This window comes from Larus michahellis, chromosome 1 (genome assembly GCF_964199755.1).
Source record: "Larus michahellis chromosome 1, bLarMic1.1, whole genome shotgun sequence".
Classification (NCBI taxonomy): domain Eukaryota; kingdom Metazoa; phylum Chordata; class Aves; order Charadriiformes; family Laridae; genus Larus; species Larus michahellis.
Genome location: NC_133896.1, coordinates 25,997,980 through 26,013,984, shown reverse-complemented (window position 1 = coordinate 26,013,984; position 16,005 = coordinate 25,997,980). Strand labels below are relative to the sequence as shown.

The 16,005-nt window shown below is 39.1% G+C and overlaps 1 protein-coding gene across 6 annotated transcripts in view; it reads left to right on the top strand.

The window, feature by feature from the left end:
- Positions 1-16,005, top strand: part of CPED1 (cadherin like and PC-esterase domain containing 1) — a 151,130-nt gene that overhangs the window by 19,487 nt on the left and 115,638 nt on the right. For all 6 annotated transcript variants that reach the window (XR_012588886.1, XR_012588890.1, XM_074599241.1 and 3 more), the window contains 2 exons: positions 13,625-13,731; positions 15,574-15,649. Coding sequence is in view for 4 of the 6 variants with exons in the window: in XM_074599241.1 (XP_074455342.1) it covers positions 13,625-13,731; positions 15,574-15,649 (183 nt within the window). In the remaining 2 variants the exon portion in view is untranslated. The remainder of the gene's footprint in view (positions 1-13,624; positions 13,732-15,573; positions 15,650-16,005) is intronic.

Genomic DNA, 16,005 nt, shown 5'->3' with positions numbered 1-16,005 from the left:
TTTCTTGTTAGAAAATCTAAACGCATCGTATATTTTTCTGAACAATATGTATTCTTCTTCCTAATTATTAACAGAGCGTATTCGTGTTTTCTAGCAGAAGAGTACACAAACTATTTTTGTGCGTCACTAAAATAAACCCTCTGTAGAATTGTACTAAAAACCCTGTTTCAAATTCACTCTTTTCCTTGAGGAAGGGAAATTCTTTATTTGTTCATAACAAACATGTAAGGGCATTGAACTTTGTCAAGTTAAAACCAAAATATAGCATTTAGTCATAAAGTTACCAAACACACTTTTCTTTTAATGTTCTTTTTAGTCATATAAACAGAACATACAGTCTGGTGGAGAGTGGTATTTATTGGGCTGACTTAGAACTTAAAATAATTAAAATATTTCACACTGATTACACGGTGAGAAATTAAACCTTTGCTGGAATAAATTATGTCATGTTAATAGAATCTGAAAAACACCGGTGTCCAGGCAGATACACACATCAGCCAAAGGAAAGCAGCAATGTGCAAGTCCTCTGAAATTAAACAAATACAAGGGATTAAGGTGTAAGTATACAAGCTTTATAATATGCTAGTAACATGCAAATCCTGTAAAAGAGTTTGAGGCAATGTTTTGTAACTGTAGCCTATGGGATAAGAAGGTAACAGCAGATAATTGTTTATTCAAGTATTTTTAAAATGCTTCACTTTAAGAAATGAATCCTGGCTTCGATAGGGTTCAGGCAGAGACTCTGGTTTATGAAGGTACATGACTGTTCCTAAATGTCAGATGATTGTCGACTAATATAGGTGCTGGGAGAATGACAGTAAGCCCAGCCAGAAGCCTGGAGCAGTCCCGCCAGAGCGCTCTCCCTGAGGGATTGTTGCATTAGTGTTGCCCAATGTTTTGGCTGCTGCTCTTTTTGATGCACTCGCTGGCTCCAAGCCCTGGTCAGCTGTGAGAAATGTGGTGTCTTTCGTCATTGTGCTCCCATTTTAGGTAGAGGCGTTACACACCGCTGAAACCAAAGCAATTCTTTTTAATTTTTATTTTTCACTTTAGCAACCATGACTTTTATTTGTTCAGATAACAAAAAGCTTATATACTGTGTAGGCCTTCATTGTAATTTGCAGCCAGCCCACTCCATTCCTAGATTCAGATTCCAACTTCTCCAGCTGCATCCACTTTCAGCTGACAGCTCTTTTGAATGCTGCATCCCAAAAATGCCCCAGACATCAAAAGTGCAGTAGCCACCCACGGGTTAGAACTTGTTTCTGAAAATTTCACACACCATATTGTTGTTACACTGGCTTATTTTACACCAAATGGGAATCTTTCCTTCATGAGAGGAATGATTATTCTACCCTTCTGATGTTCATTGTACTCCCTCATAGTTGATTCTTAAATGTGATATTGAATATTCTTTTATTTGGCCCCCGAGGTTGTCCATTTGGAGGTAATCCTAGTTTGCACAGATGTTGAAGGGAAAGGAAGCTTCTCTGACGTACTCAGAAATCAAAACTAACTATCCCTCGGTTTCAAGTTGGTCATGAGAGCTTTCAGATTTCTGAAAAAAATCTATTTAATACAGAAAAATATTACTAAAAGTGACACCTACTCTTTGATTAGATAGGAAAAAACCCATATATAATTAATTGCTATCATTTTTGGCAGGTGTGTTTCCTTACAAAATCAATGTCCATTTTTCACGACAGAAGGGCAAAATATAGAAAGGATTTGGATTAAAAAGTAACAAAGAAACAGGATTTGAGAAACCTTAACTGGTAGCAAGATTAAAAACATAAAGTCTTAACATATTTCCTCAATGGTGCCTCACATGAGTAGAATATATTCGGACAGAGGGAAGGACAGAAGAGCTGAGTGGTATGCAGTTTGGAAAGATTGAAACAAATGATTCAAGGCATAAAGTGTTTCCATAACAAGCTCATTGTTGTAATGACTTTGTTTCTGACATTTGTCGTAATGCTTTCCAAAATAAATATTTAGCTATAAAAAGGAGTTTCGTTTTTAATTTATAGCAACTGCTAAAAGTGTGTATGTACATAGAATATACTGAGTTTTCTTCTGCATTGTGTAAATGCAAGATGAATGTGGCAGAACCACAGTTATTTTAGATGTGACAGTTAGAATACAATTCAATTGTTCAGTTCTTTGAAAAAGTACTTTTAGTATAAAATGGTAAAAAAAGACAAAAACATTTTTTCTTTATTTGGAAGAAACTACTTTTTGCTACAATTCTTTTTTTTTTTTTTTTTTTTACAAGGCATAAAATAGAAAACCTATCAGCATACTGAAGTACTTTGTTAAACAGGCTGATAAACAAAAGAAGAACAAGACCTAGATATTTTGGACCAAATCAAGAAGTATTTGTCTGTCTAAATGGGAATTAGGCATTTAAACTATTTTTGTTTCCATCTGGCTTCAACAACTCTCTCACAAAAAAAAAAAAGCCCTCACTCCAGTTTGGTTTTCTCAACCAGAGTGAGACAAAGTATCACTGGAACCTGTCTAGAAGTCAGTCTTCAAAAAAATTAGTTGAGGTAATATTCTGTAAAGAGTAGGCTGAAAACAAGGACTTTAAATATAGAGATTTTGGCACGCTTTAACCCCATTTTCAATTGGAACAAAGTGCTATGGCTTTAGAAAAAGGATTAGAGGACCTTTGGAGAAAGCTCTAAGAATAGAAAGAAAGGAGTATTCCAGAAAGTACTATCACAGAAGGTACCTGTAGACTAGTTAAGTTGCCTTCTTTATGACAGGATAATGTGTAAGGTAGGAGAAAGCAGCAGGTTTTTTTCCTCTCTACCTGGCGTCACAACGTCTGATTTACAACCCAGACGTTACAGCACACGTTTTCTTTGCAAATCTAACAATGTGGGGGCATCTGTGGACCTCCAAAAGTGAGAGATTTGATCCTATGTTTTTTTAAAATCTTTGGAGAGAGAATTTCAACTTCTGCTTTAGAGTCCATGTTCCATGGATGGTCTACATGGTAGGCAGGATGATGTCTGTATCACCGGCTTTCACTACCCCATGCCAGGTGAATAGATCTGAAAGGCAGCCCGGGGTGCTGCATAGAAAATAGCACCTGTGGGGTACAGCTGTAAATCTCCCTTACATTAGCCATGACTTAATCATTGCATCACTGTCTTCTGTGGTTTTGTCTAACTCATAAATGAAACGGGTCAATTCCTTAATCCTGAGGACAAGTGATGCAGTATGGCTCATGTCCATGTATCTAAACTCTTTTTCCCTGACGGAGGGTGGCCTGCTTTTCGCTGAGTTTTTGGAACTGTCACTGGCTTGAACTGTCTCCTGGGGCATTGCATGGCCACCCAAGGAGAAGAAAACAAACACAACGATGATTGCAGGCCAGTGGCTGAGCCTGTGTACTGACACTGTTTAGTTTAGCCATTGCCTCTATTCCTAAGCTTCTCTTTTTCAGTCTTCTGATGTTTCCTGCCTCTAGGGTATCAAGGAATCTGACACATAAATTAGTGTTCATAGGATGCCTGAGTGCTGTAAGTGAAGTGATCAAGGGCTGCCATTCAGATTTTAAAATATGTGTCTGTCTGTCTTCCGTAGGTGATCAAACACCATACTTTCAACATTGTCATTGTTATCCAAATTAATTGTAATTAGAATGAGACAGGACATTAAGACAAATAAAGCCATCTGCTCCTTAGCTGCTTATCCTGAGGCTCCTCTGTATCCATAGAAGGGAAGAGGCTGTTTTCTCAGCTCTAGCACAGTTTCTGCCCTTTAAAGTCAATGATTAATTCTGATTAGTGCCATCATTCAGAGGGCTTCTCATCTCAGGTTCCTCACCTCGTGTTGCAAAGAGTGGGAGTGGTAGAAAGGTTGGGGTTAAGGGCAGGATGGAAAGTATAGTCAAGCTGTCATTTTGGTTTCCTCTGTGCTCCTTTGTGTGTGTGTACGTATACATGCATGTTTGTGCACGTGCATAAGAGAAGAGTGATCTGTGGGCAGATCCCTCCCCTGCGATGTCCCTGGGAGCAGCAGGGTGCTATTTGGGTTCCCCCACCTGCTGCTGTTCCTCTGGGCTCTGTTGGGCACGTCTGTAGGTGAGCTTTTTATCACAGAAGCAGCGATCACCGCACTCCTACTCTGCTTATTCAGCAACAAAGGCATGGGTCTGAAAACTGTAACCTGAGTTCCTCTGAGTTTCTCACAGTAAAATAACAGAGCTTCAGGCCTAAATTTCTTCCCCCCCAAAAAAAAAACATAAAAAAATTGGTGTTTTAGTAAAAGTTTCTGTAATAGAATTTTTGAATTCTGGTTACTCTGCATCAAATGACTCTGTTGGTTTTTCATCTTACATCTCTGTATCCAGCCAAGAGGAGGTTTTCCTGTCCCCAGTGTGTTCTTCATTGCTGCATGTGTTTGTTTCCCTTCTTTTGCCACTCTGCTCTGTGAGTGACAGGGGTATCTACCTCACATATTGAAACTGCTACTTTTCTTTACGTTATCTGAAGTGTAAATAACATAACTTCATAATAAACAGTGGGAGATCTTGAAGAACCTTGTGAATATCAGACCAGAGTGGGCACATATGCACACAAGCAGCACACAGTTCGCTACTCAAAAGCTGTGCCATGGACTCTTTTCAACTTTGCTTTGACTCACCCGCTCATGATACATCCTTCCACTTCATGACTACATGCTGCTTTTTCTCATGACTTTGCCTGAGGCTGCACAGAACAGGGGTAAAAAGTTCTTCCCTGGATATGTTCCCAAGAGTTATCAGTTAGAATAACTTGGATCATGTAGCAGTGAGGGTTGTCCAAAGGCAATTGTGTCAGGCAGTCTTCTTCCTTGGCACAGAGCAGAGTGGAGCTGAGGCTTGGAGAGCTGTGTGCCCTCTTCCTCATCACATGAAGCAGTGGAGTTTTCCTCCCTCAGCAGGATGCACATGTGAAAATCTGGTAATATTTTGATTTATTTTCTTTGATGCCTGCATAGTGCATTGCCACCTCTCACGCTCAGCCCCAAACCCTGCTACCAGGAGAGGGACATCACTGCAAATTTTTCCAGTGCCTATGACAGATGGAGCATATGGACAATGAATTCCTTAACTATAGAGCTGCCCTCCCCATGAGTTTCTTCTGATCCCTGTGTGTCTCAGCTCCATCACCCTCCTCCCCTCATGCATATCCTCTCTCTCCAAGTCCACTGTCAGTAGCCTGTCTCTAATATCTCTCAATCTGACTTTTCTGTCAGACAGTTTCTTTCTCTACCTTCACAGCAGGTAAGGAAGCACCTACACAGATGGATGAGGTGAGCTTTGGCAGGTCTGACAGCTATGTGCTTTAACGAGGTACCAAGTATGTCCTCTGGGATGGAAGTATTTCCATCAGTCCCACAATGCTTTCCTGTGCAAGTGAGGAACATATGTAGAAGCTTTGACTGTAGTAGCCTACCCTGTGTATTAAATAAGTATAGAGCAAGAATTTCAGCATTTGGGAGCAACGAGGGATGTAAACCTTTAGCTTGCGTACAAGTAGAGCATACCATATTGGATTACTAGATGCTTTTGGCTTCACTGAGGCTTGCTATGCAAAAAGTACACGTGTGGAGAGCGTACCAGAGTAATCTGAATATTCACCCAAAGCACGGCACGTAAGCACAGAAGTGGAATAACAGGCTTGAGTGTTGGAATTGCCCTGATGTGTTTGCTGTTGGGTCAGGACTACATATTTTCCTTTTGTTTGCTATTGCACCCTACTGTAGCTCAGAAAGTATTTTGACAGCATCTTTTCTTAGCTTGAGTTGACAGATTATGCCATGATAAAAACTATAGGTTATTAGAGTTACAATCTGTAATACAACTCAGTGGAGAATTATTCTTAGCCTGACACATTCTCTCCCTGATAAAGTAAGAACATCTAATGCACCTGTCTTACATACTGCATACTCTTCTCCTCATGTCAGACTAATATAATTTTTGAATGTACTTTATTTACTTTTATTTCCAGTATTCTGCTCATTCTTTGGTTGCACAGAAAAATATACGGATATAGTTTAATAATACTGCAATTTTTTTGTGCATTACCTTTTGTTGTCTTACAGACAGTTATCTGCAAATTGAAAAACACCACTTTGAATCATTCACTGCAGGTCTGCAAATCCTTTCATGGTTGTATCTTATAGTAGGGTAATTTGTTGATTGAAGAAAGGATTGTTAACCTAGTGCATGACTGAATGTGACATAAATGGAGACAGGATTGTCCTGTCTCTTCTCCATTCTTGTATTTAGGCCTGCAAGAGATTTATTTTGCTTCTTTTAGAGAAAGTCCTCTGCCTTGTATTATCAATTACTCCAGTAAGGAAGATGGTAACTGGTTGACTTGGTAGGTAGGTCCAAGGCACTTTTAGATCGTGAGACCAGGTAGAAAATGGAAAACATCTTGCCAAATTTGAGAAAAGTTCTGGAAGAAACAGGTACCTTTTGGCTTGTTACACTCATCTATTTTTGTGGTTTTAAAATTCTGTTGTGGATTGCCAAGAGAAGCAGGCTTGCAGCCTGGCTCTTCTTGATATAAGGAAACTAATAAAATAACTCTTTCTTTCCAGACAAGAGTGGAAGCATTATGCCTCCCCATTTGTAGTTAGACCTAACATCTCTCTGCAGTATTTGCAGAAGAGATACGGAATAGTCAAGCATTACCTTGGTCTTATGGGTGAGGCACTGTGGTAGGACTTCAGATAGCTATTTCAGTCCCCAAATGCTGAGCTCAGCTGTGACTATGCATTAATTCTTGAGCAGAGGGCAATGTTTTGTGCCAAGCTGTTGAGGGACAGATGAGCTGTCCTTGGAATTAGACTGGTTCCACTTGGTTCACACCAGTCTCTTCTCCGCAAAGAATGCTTCCCTTGGTGCTTCAGGCCCTCTTAGTTAGGGTGTACCAGAGCCAAAATAAAACCCTGATCGTCCTCAAGGGGACGGGGGGGAATAGTGACTGTCCTCAGGATTGCTGCAGCCTTTCCCTGGCTGCCATACAGCAACTGTACCAAGTATTTTGTGAATGAATTGACTGCGTCCAACAATCTCAGCCTGATACATAGGGTGGGGTTTGGGTTTTTTTTTTTACACTTATAATGCTACACTGTAATTCATGTGCCAAAAAGATTTCAGCCTAATTTGTCTAGTTAAGCAGGAGGTTACTGGGCTGGAGTGTGTGTTATGGCAGAGTACAGTCAGTCTCAACAAGGAGCACAGAGCATGCTGTGGGAACAGAGAAAGGTTGCACATGGACAGGTGAACAGCTGCTTTCCAGTATAGTTCAGAAAATATCAGAAACCTCGCCATCTTTTCCTATGCTGTCTTCGCTCAGCAGTGATCATTTCTTCATGGTTGTCATAATGAGTGCAAATTGATGACAGCTCATGACAATCAAGAACCATGCCAAAAGAAAAATTAAAATACTTCCAATAACTACTTCTTTAAGGGGAAAATTCCTGCACACCTAGGTATGAGCCATTCCTTTAGGAAAAGCTCTACAAATGAAACAGTGGTATCAAATCAAAAACTTGTAAAAGGCTGTATTGTTAACAAAGAGAAAGCATTTGGTCCAGCCAGCGGCATTCTGATCTTTGCACTAGTGAGGCAGCCAAGCTGCCATAACCAGAAATAGGCTTCAAAGGATATTTTTCCTGGGAGCGTTATCAGTGAAGCTCAGATCTTCAGAGGTGTAGAATTCCCACCTCCCCAAACCCCATCATGTAGCCTGCCTGATGCTGCTGCCCTCTGAGATGCTGCAGGGCATAAAATCCAGCCTGGAGTCCGGAGCCAGGCAGTGAGGCAGTAGTTTTGTCTTTCAGACATCTGGTAATTCTTCCACTCTAAACTCTTCACTAGCAAACTATTGGCTCCTATAAATTGACTACGTTGCAGGGATGAAGCCTGCTTTGTAAAACATATTTCTCTGTCCTGTTTAAAGTTGGATTTGTGCACAAGCAGCTAGTTCCATAAATATGTGCCTCTTCCCCAAATGAGGTTCAACCTGTGCTCACTCCATTACCCTGCAGGAGCAGAGGAGTTAGACTTTTTTTTTCCCCCCTGTAGACTGCAAGGAGCCATGATTCATGAACCTAAAACTTACATTCATAATATTATTTTTTTTACAGATCAGGTTTACAACATGCTAAAGTATATTTGAATACAGCTTAATGCGTCAGTACCTAAACAATACCTTTTCCTGAAAACCTTCTCTTCACATCCATGCAGCAAAGAGGTGCCTGGAAATATGTTTCAAGTGGAGTGGAGGGGAATTTCTTTTTAAAAAACATCATGTACAAATCTCAGGATCTCCATTGGCAGAGGTAGCTTCCTTAAAATAACATATTCTAGTACTAGGAAAAGGATTAACTCCATCCCAGTCAGACCCAGCACAAAGTCTTCCAAAACCCACCTCCTTCTTGTAACCCTCTGCTGAAACCATGTTTTCCAGAACTGGGAAACAGTGTTACTGGTGAGGTTTGACCAACAACTGCAGTAGCAGGATTACCTTTTTGCTGCATATAACACTCGTAATCAGGTTTTTTTTGTGGTACTTAATGTCTGCAGGTTTATGATTATAATTCAATAGTCCTATTATTTAGAATTCTGTGTTGCATAGAATAAATTCAAGCTGCAATTCTAAAGAGGAGGGATTCAACTCTTCCAGTCCCAAGAAATCTTTGCCAACAACTCAAAAGTTATTTGGGGATTTTTTTTATGCAACAGTATTATATTGTTAAGCCATATACTGTTTATGAATCTGGTCCTTTTCTGCAGTAGTGTTCTCTGGACTATTGTATCTGTCCATCTGATTTCTCCTTCTGAATTATGGCACTTTGAACTTGTTTTGAATTTCCTCAGGTTGAATTTGCACCATATGTCAACATTATTTTGAATTCTGATTGTATCTTCCAAAGTGCTTGTAATTCCCCTCAACTGGGTGTCATTTGCGGTTTGTAAATGCACTCACTATTCCATCATTCAATTTGCTAATGGAAAATTTGAACAGATCTGAATGTACAGTGGGCTTTTTTGAGGTTCTGCTGCCAAAAAAATCCACTTTGATATTGTAGACTTTTTTCAAATAGCTATGCCTCACCTGATAGGTATCTCATGTGGAAACAGTGTCTAAAGACTTACTGAAGTCAAACTGTTTCATTGCTAGTATTTCCTCTTTGTTCACTAAATCAGTTACTCTGTCAGAAAAAATTAGACTAGTCTTATATGATGTGTTCTTGACAAGCAAATGCTGGCTGTTTCTTGTCATCTTCTTATCCTCTAGTGCTTGTAAATTGATTAGCTTTAGGGTGATGGTGTGAGCGAGTACAAAATTGCAAATTGACTAGAAATTAAAATAAAAATAAAGCTGACCAGCTTTTTCATTTCCCAGAATAAATGAAGTACAGAAAGATAAGCATAAAAGATGAAAATTGTATTTGACCTTCAAAGTTCTTTCATTTCAAAATTCAGGATGGGGACCTTAACACTGAAAAATGAAATTTCAAGCTATGGTATTGAGATGAAACTTACTTGGTTAAATCAAATATTTTCCTGTGTATACATATAAGACATTAAAGACTCCATGGAGTTGCATGCATCTAACAGTCTTCCTGCAAAATCGAGCCTCCAATGCCATAGCTCATGTGAAGAATTTCAAAGGTAGTGATAAGATGGCTTTATTTTAGAAATCACCTTCAGAAATTCTTAAAGTTCATCTATAAAATGTATGTGCTGTAAGCTTAAAACCCCACTAAATCCTACAGTTCTCATTTTGTTTCCGTCCACTTTGATCTATATCAGAATACAAAAACTCTCTGAGAATATTTTTATAGAAAAAATAAAATGTTTTATTGGTCTCTGCATTGCTGTTTCCACTGCTGCTAAAAAACATGTTTGTTTTTCTGCCTAGATTATCTTTTCGATTATTTTTCCACATTAACCCTGTTAATTATTCCAAGTAACAAGTCAGAATCAAAGCCAATGAAAACAGTGGTATCTTGTTGAAAATTATAATTTGTACATTATATCAATTTTCAGTTGAAAACTTATTGCCCTCTAAATTGTAGAGCATGTACTTTGACTCATTCAGAATGAGAGTAATTAAAGGTCGTCACAGTGGGTTGGAATCAAAGTATGCTGTACTACTTACTGGTTCTTGGATTAGCAACTCAGGTTGATATCTCCAGGTAAACATGAGATGCACATCTCAGGTACACAAACACTTTTTAAGATGGGACTGCAAGACGGGGCTACAAAGACTGGAGGAGAAGAGAGGGAAAGACCTGGCCTAAAAGACATGAATAAAAGCATCCTGCTGCCAGCATCATCCATATCCACATTTAGCTCACTTTGCCTGCATAATAAATGCCATTCTGCAGATTAACATTCCTTGTGTAGGCAAGGCCTTAATTAAGAGGCTGAACTAAACAATTTTGGTTTGACAAGATGCTCAGAGAGGGGATGAACAGACAGTTGTATATTCTCATCATAAGAAGTTACTGCTCTTCTGCTTGTCCGCTCCAAACGCAAAATAATACAAAGCAGTAGAGATCATCTTTGTGAGGTGGGACTACATACTGTTTAACTGGTTTACTGCTCCTGCATGCTGTGCTTCACTGCTTTGTTGAATAAGGCGAATGAGATTTCAGTAACTGTAGACAAAGCCCTCTACGTGGAAAAAAATAATGCATATTGCAAGTAGTTAAATTGTTCAGATATGAAGTATCCATTTTAACCTTCCACTGCAAATGTCCTGTCAAAGACACTTCTGATGTGAAGTCTGCAGGACACCAGCAAAACAGTGTGTACACTGAAGATGGAATAATGTGGACATTATTAATGTTTCTTTATTAAACATCTCTAAAAGCATTTTGAAACATGAGTTTTTCCATGCAGATGACTGGTGTTATTACTGTCACTTTTGTTCTTCCTTTCTCTTTAATTGTGGACTGTTTCAGCTCACACATTATATCTTGTTTTGCTTTAGACATAATTTCTGTGAAAGGGATCTTATGTGTTAAAATACAGTGCCTGACAGCTTGGGAACCTTTGCCAGGGCCATGTGACGTTACTGGAATATTAATAACACTAGCACCTTTTCACTGAGATATAGTTTTATAATTATCAGATTTGCAGAAGGGAGGCAGACTCATGGTCTTATGATCACAGATGTTAATATTCCACAAGAAGCTAAACTGTGAGAGGAATGACACGGGCAATTTCTAGGCTATATCTATTCACAGAGGAGTCTGTTCCAAAACTAAGTAACTGTTGTAACACATGCCTATGTTGTTTTTGTTTTCCAAGAACAACTTTTCAGGTGTAGTTGATGAGGAATGTATTGATACATTTAAATAGAAGTCAGCCTGGTCTGTCAGCCTGTATCTGAGGGACAGCACTAGGTGTACGCTGTTTTTCTAATAGGAAGTCTCCTGTTTTCTATAAATAGGCGTTTCGGTTCTGATTGTTCTGTGCTGAAATAACTGGCTAGATATCTAATTACTCTAAATAGAAAATACAAATAATGGCAGGCATTCAACCCCTCCTGAAAAATTTTTCCTAGCAGTTAACTGTTCTACTTCCTGGGCACTGGCTCAAAAACATGCCAGGTCTGAGGGCCCTTTTTCCTTTTCTTCTTTTTGGCACATTCATATCAATCACTCTGCTGTGTCCTAAAGGCAAATGATAGACAGTGCAGCATATCCTTTGGAGTCAGGGATCAAATTCATCCCTGGCCAGGATGTGTAACAATAAACAAGGGAAGGAAATGAACTGCTTCTGAGAAATGGACTTCCCTCCAGCTCCCTTTCAATTTGCACACAGCTAGGCATTGTGCTTTATATGTAATTATAATGATTTATTCAAAGGTGTTTACTAGTCAAAGGCATAACATCTTGCTTATCTGATAATTACATAGCTGGTGAGGTCATCGAGTAGGTTGTTAACACTGTCAATCTTTTGCACTTAAATGAAGTATTTGCTTGTACGTTTCTTTAATGTTTCATTTGCTATCTGTGCCATTTTTATCTCCCTGCAGGTTTTTGTTTGTTTCTTTCACAAAGGCGCATGTAGTGAATCTGTCTTGCCTAAATTTCACATGCCTTAATTATGTTTACTCCGTAACACTGCTTCTCGTAATGTGGAATTGAAGGATTCTTTACAGTAATGCATGCAGCGTAACTAAAAATTCAACTCTTCAGCTTTGTTGCACTGCTTACAAATATTAAAAAGCTTATAGTTACTTTCATGGTCCTGGACCCATTCTGCACAATCAGTTCATTACTGTACTTAATGTAAATTGAGTGTTAAATCTCCTTAAGAGAAATCTTCACCCTGCTTGGCATTTGCAATTGCTATTGGGATAGGAAAAAATTACATTTTGGAGAGGGAAATCAGGCAAAGTAAATATCTCTGTAGGCTGTCAGTGGGACCTAATTTAGGGAGTAATCTAATAAAATTAGGAAGGTATCACAGATGGATAGTATAAAATGAAACAAAATGCATTTAATCTTCCCAACCTTGGGAAAAAGAACCAACCAACCAGTCACTGAAATAGCTGTCTGGCAGAGCGCTGTGACCTAATGCTATACCCTGCCTTGGATGCTGTACGGCTGCTCTGGCTGCCCTTTCTGTTTGGAAGTTCTTCGTTCCTAATTGTCATCCTGTCACTGAAATAGTTTACCCATTAATGAACGTATTCATGGTGTCCTCAACAGATGTAGTGATTCTGTTAATCTTTTGAGAGATGCCATCATCTCTAACTAGTCCAGTTTATGAAGGCTGTATATGGAAGAAAACCAATAACCACTTGAGGGGGCTGACTAAGCTCATTTGAAGCTACACTGACATTACTGTACCACTGTGGCAAAATCCCAAGATCTTCTAACCTGTAATGGTGTTTTTAGTTTTGTCACTTCTTCAAGCAGCTACCTCTGAGCCTGGTGTTGCTTTTTTCCTGATAATAGAATCCCATGGTCTCACAGGTCAGCTTTGCCCCAGAAAGGAAGAATCAGAGGTAGCTCAGAAGCTAGATACTTGCTCATTGCAACTTAGTTCCCACTTGTACACCAGTTCTAGCTGTTGGCAATCCGGTGTCTGATATTTGGAGAGCTGCTACAGCAAAATCCAGGCTAGAAATTCCTGCTGTTTGCAATAGCCTTACCAATATTACTTCCTGTAAAATTTACTACCAATAATGGAAGACCTCAGAAGATCACGCTGCGTATCAGGGATGTCTGTTGTAAGTATTCATGTTGAGGAGTTCAGAAAAAAGAACAAATTAAAGCAGCACCATGTTATTGAACTTTTTCATTTCTGAATGCTAAACAGATCAGACACCCAGGGACAGGACATCAGTAGGCAGGTATAACAGGAGGTGCCAACTGTGAAATACCTGAATATAGTTCCAGACCTTGAACTGTGATAGTGAATATGTCTTTTTCCCCTTCTGGCACCTGTAGCTGTTCATGTACTTAGTACTACAACAGTCTGCCATTCCTCAGGGTTTGTCTCTAAGTATTTTTTTTTTTGTTCAAATAGGAATTGCATGATATTCTTTTTCTCAATATACTTTTTTCTTTTCTTTCCTGATAGGTCGTATAAGCCCTTGGGATCTTTTGATCTGCTTATCTCCCAGAAAAAACGATGGTACTGGCTGCATTCAAGTAGATGACTTGCATCATCTAGAGTTATTCCAAAAGGTACAAAATTATTGTCTTATACTTTGTGGGAATGACAGGACAGGGCTAATTTTCAGCACTCACTCATAAAAACAAAAGGTTTAACAGCAAGTAAAAAGTTTTTCATGTTTCCTACCTACTGAGAAATACTTGTCAGATACCAACATTTCATTCTTCTTTATATCACACCCAGTGATCAAAAGCAATTTCTCATTTGGACATAGTATGTTATTTTGGATGGAAGTATTTCAGTGTAAATACTGAACATTTTTACAATGGAGTGTCAAGTTTTCCTTTTCTCTTCTTTGGCTTGAACTTGAACCCTCAACTGGCATGTCAGGCAGCAAAAGTGTCTACAGAAGTCAAAAGGAAATTTAAGCAATTCGCTCTATTGGAAAAGGAGCATTTGGAAATGGGGAGAAACCACTAGCCAATGCATGCAGTGTTACAGAATAATAGCATAAGCAGAAGATAGCTGGACTAACTTAGGCTTCACATCTTATATCAGTATTGAGTTTCATCTAATCTAATTGCTCCTTTGTAAACATAATTTAGGCATGTCTCCAGACAGTGACAGTGCTCCTGCAATTGATAATGTGTGAGCTGGACCAGTGTCCTTCTCCAGGGCCTCCAGGGAGTTCCTTTTTCTGGCACTGCAATCTGCTTACTCACAGTCCAAAGCATCAGTGGTGCCAATATTTCTTGATATTTTCAGGACTGTTGGTTGGGGTTTTTTTTGAGTATGTTGTGGGCACAGTTTAGGTTACTTAGATATGCAAATGTCTAAATAAGCACCTGACTTGTTGTTGAAACTATGTAAGTGATTTAAACTGAGAGCTTTATTTGGAAAAATGTGACCAAACTATGGATAAAGCTTGGCTTATCTGTGTCATTGTACTTGAAATATAATAATGACAAAACCACAAAGTATAGTCTCTGAACTGAAGAACAGGGAGAAACACAGCTACTTTTAAAAGGTATTTAGTTCAAGTATGAAGTTCATGAGGATGCAAAAAATCACTGCGTGTCCACAGAAGTCAGAACTAGGAGCACGTACACTGGGGTTCCCTGGGACAGGATGCCTTATCTAAGTGTAATCAAAGGGAAATTTTTATAGCCGTTCCAGTTTGCTAGAAATATATGTGTTTTGGATTCAGATCTCAGATCATAGAACACCCCAGGCTTGTGCAAACTGCTTTTTGCTCGTTCTACCGATATTATCATATCTGAGCCTCTAATACTGTGCAATATAATAATCCTTACAGCACTCAGCAATGCCCAGAAGTTTCACACATGAATAACTGAGACATAAGGTGATCAAAGGAATTGTCCAAGTTCCCTCAGGAAGTCTGCAGCACAGCAGGGACTTAAACCAGATGGCCCGTATCTCCGGATAACTTTAAATATTGGACTAACATTACTCGCTGTTGGCATGTCCATACCACGGTGCACCACAGTTCTTTGTTGCAGAGCCTGGATGTGGTTTAGCTAGGTTAGCTTACCACTCTTCCCAAGCACAGCAATTCATGTTGTTTCCATGCAGTGGGAGACAGTGATTGATAACTGGCAGAGAACAGAGAAGCTGCAGAAACTGAAAAGGGGGCAGGGAAGGGGTGAAAACTCAGCAGCCAGGAGGAGACTGAAAGACTAAAATTTTGTTTCGTGATGGCCATGGAGGAAGAGCCCATACTTTAACTTCATTATCCCACGTTGCAGGAATGGCAAAGTTTTAATTCGCTTCTGACACTGACAGGAGTTTTGCACGTGAGGCGTCTCTGATAAATTAAACACAAACTCATTGAAGGCTCCAGGAAAAAGCATTTTTCTGAATCAAATCATTAAAATGTCTCTTTTTACATACAGGTAAACCTACTTCCAGAAATCCAGCATTTCCTTTGCAGAAAAGAGGGATTATGCCAGATCACAAAAGCTTTTTCAGGTAACCTAATTTCTTCAAATCTGCATATGTGATGATGGTCCCTTAATAGCTGTCACAGGAAATCTCTGAAATGACACTGTCAGGCTTACAATTCCTCTTTATTTTTAGTCATGAATGCATAGGTGAAGAAATGAAACAAGAATGAGAATCCATTTCAGGCACCACTTAAATACAAATTACAGTCATGCAGTATCTTTTCAGGTAAAGATAGTGCATTGCTTAGCCATTGCATACTGCAGAAATAATTTGGCTCTAAGTGTCTTATTTTTGGACTGTTTTGTGTTAATGTAGTATATTGGTGTTTACACTTCAAAGCCCTGGGTTCGGTGTAATATGTTTGTTCAGCTTTACAAAAA